Consider the following 989-nt stretch of genomic DNA (forward strand, 5'->3'; position numbering starts at 1 on the left):
AAGCAGGAAATGAAGATGAAGGACCACCGTAACAAAGAGGTTGCCACGATAGAGGAGTCCTCGCAGGTACGATCGAGTGAAGACGTAGGATCCCCAACCGCGAAAGTACTCGAAGTGCAGGAAGAGAAAATGGCAAGTCGTTCAGCCACCACAACGTCCCGCGTAAAGTCGTCTGCAGCAGCACAGGATGCCCTGGAATCGAAAAAGGCCACCACGAGAACGGATCGTATCATCTCTATGCCCCTGAAAGGCATCTTGACCCCGTCCAAGCGGGACGGTACGCCAAGGAGAAGCAAGAGCGTCGCCTTTGACTCGTCTAATGCTCAGGATACAGAGGAGGTTTTCTTCGAAGATCTTCCAATTAAGTCTGCGACCAAATCCGGCGGAGGTGGGAAGCCACCGCAGAAGCTTGCGAGTACGAAAACAACAGCGAAAAACCCCGTCAAGCCACGAAAAGCGCTTGCAAAGATGATCGAGGAAGGGCCGACGGCGGAGGAAACCGAGTCACAAGAAGAGGAACAGGCGGCTGCGGAGAAGTCAGACGAAGACGAGGACGAGGACGTCTGCCTGATATGCTCAAAACCGGACTCCAAGGCTGGAAACCAGATTATGTTTTGCGATGGCTGCGATAAGGCCTACCACCAAAAGTGCTACAAAGTCCCTAAAGTTCCCCGTGGCGACTGGTACTGTAACGAGTGCCTTGACCAAAAACAATCGCGAGCGGCGGCTGCGGATGAGGCGGTCAAGATACCCAACTTCCAGCAGCACTTGAGTAAACTGAAAAGGGTGCTACTGGATCGTTGTACTGGGCGCAGACGAATCAAGCTGATTGACCAGGATGATGCCATGAAGAAAGCACACCAAGTGGTCGAGCAGACGGTATTATCGGGAGAAGGGAACTCGATGCTCATCATTGGCGCCAGGGGGGGGCTGTTGTCAGCGTTCTAGCATGCTTGCAAGATCCCCAAGCAACTAAATTGAAGGTTAAT

The 989-nt window shown here is 53.0% G+C and overlaps 1 protein-coding gene across 1 annotated transcript; it reads left to right on the forward strand.

The window, feature by feature from the left end:
- Nucleotides 1-9: 9 nt before the first annotated feature.
- Nucleotides 10-948, forward strand: GLRG_02927 (PHD-finger domain-containing protein; the record flags this gene model as incomplete). The annotated part of the gene is made up of 1 exon (XM_008093612.1): nucleotides 10-948. One exon carries the CDS (start codon nucleotides 10-12, stop codon nucleotides 946-948), a length of 939 nt encoding a protein of 312 aa, XP_008091803.1.
- Nucleotides 949-989: the final 41 nt, after the last annotated feature.

Source organism: Colletotrichum graminicola (genome assembly GCF_000149035.1).
Source record: "Colletotrichum graminicola M1.001 genomic scaffold supercont1.8, whole genome shotgun sequence".
In the NCBI taxonomy this organism is placed as follows: Eukaryota; Fungi; Ascomycota; class Sordariomycetes; order Glomerellales; family Glomerellaceae; genus Colletotrichum; species Colletotrichum graminicola.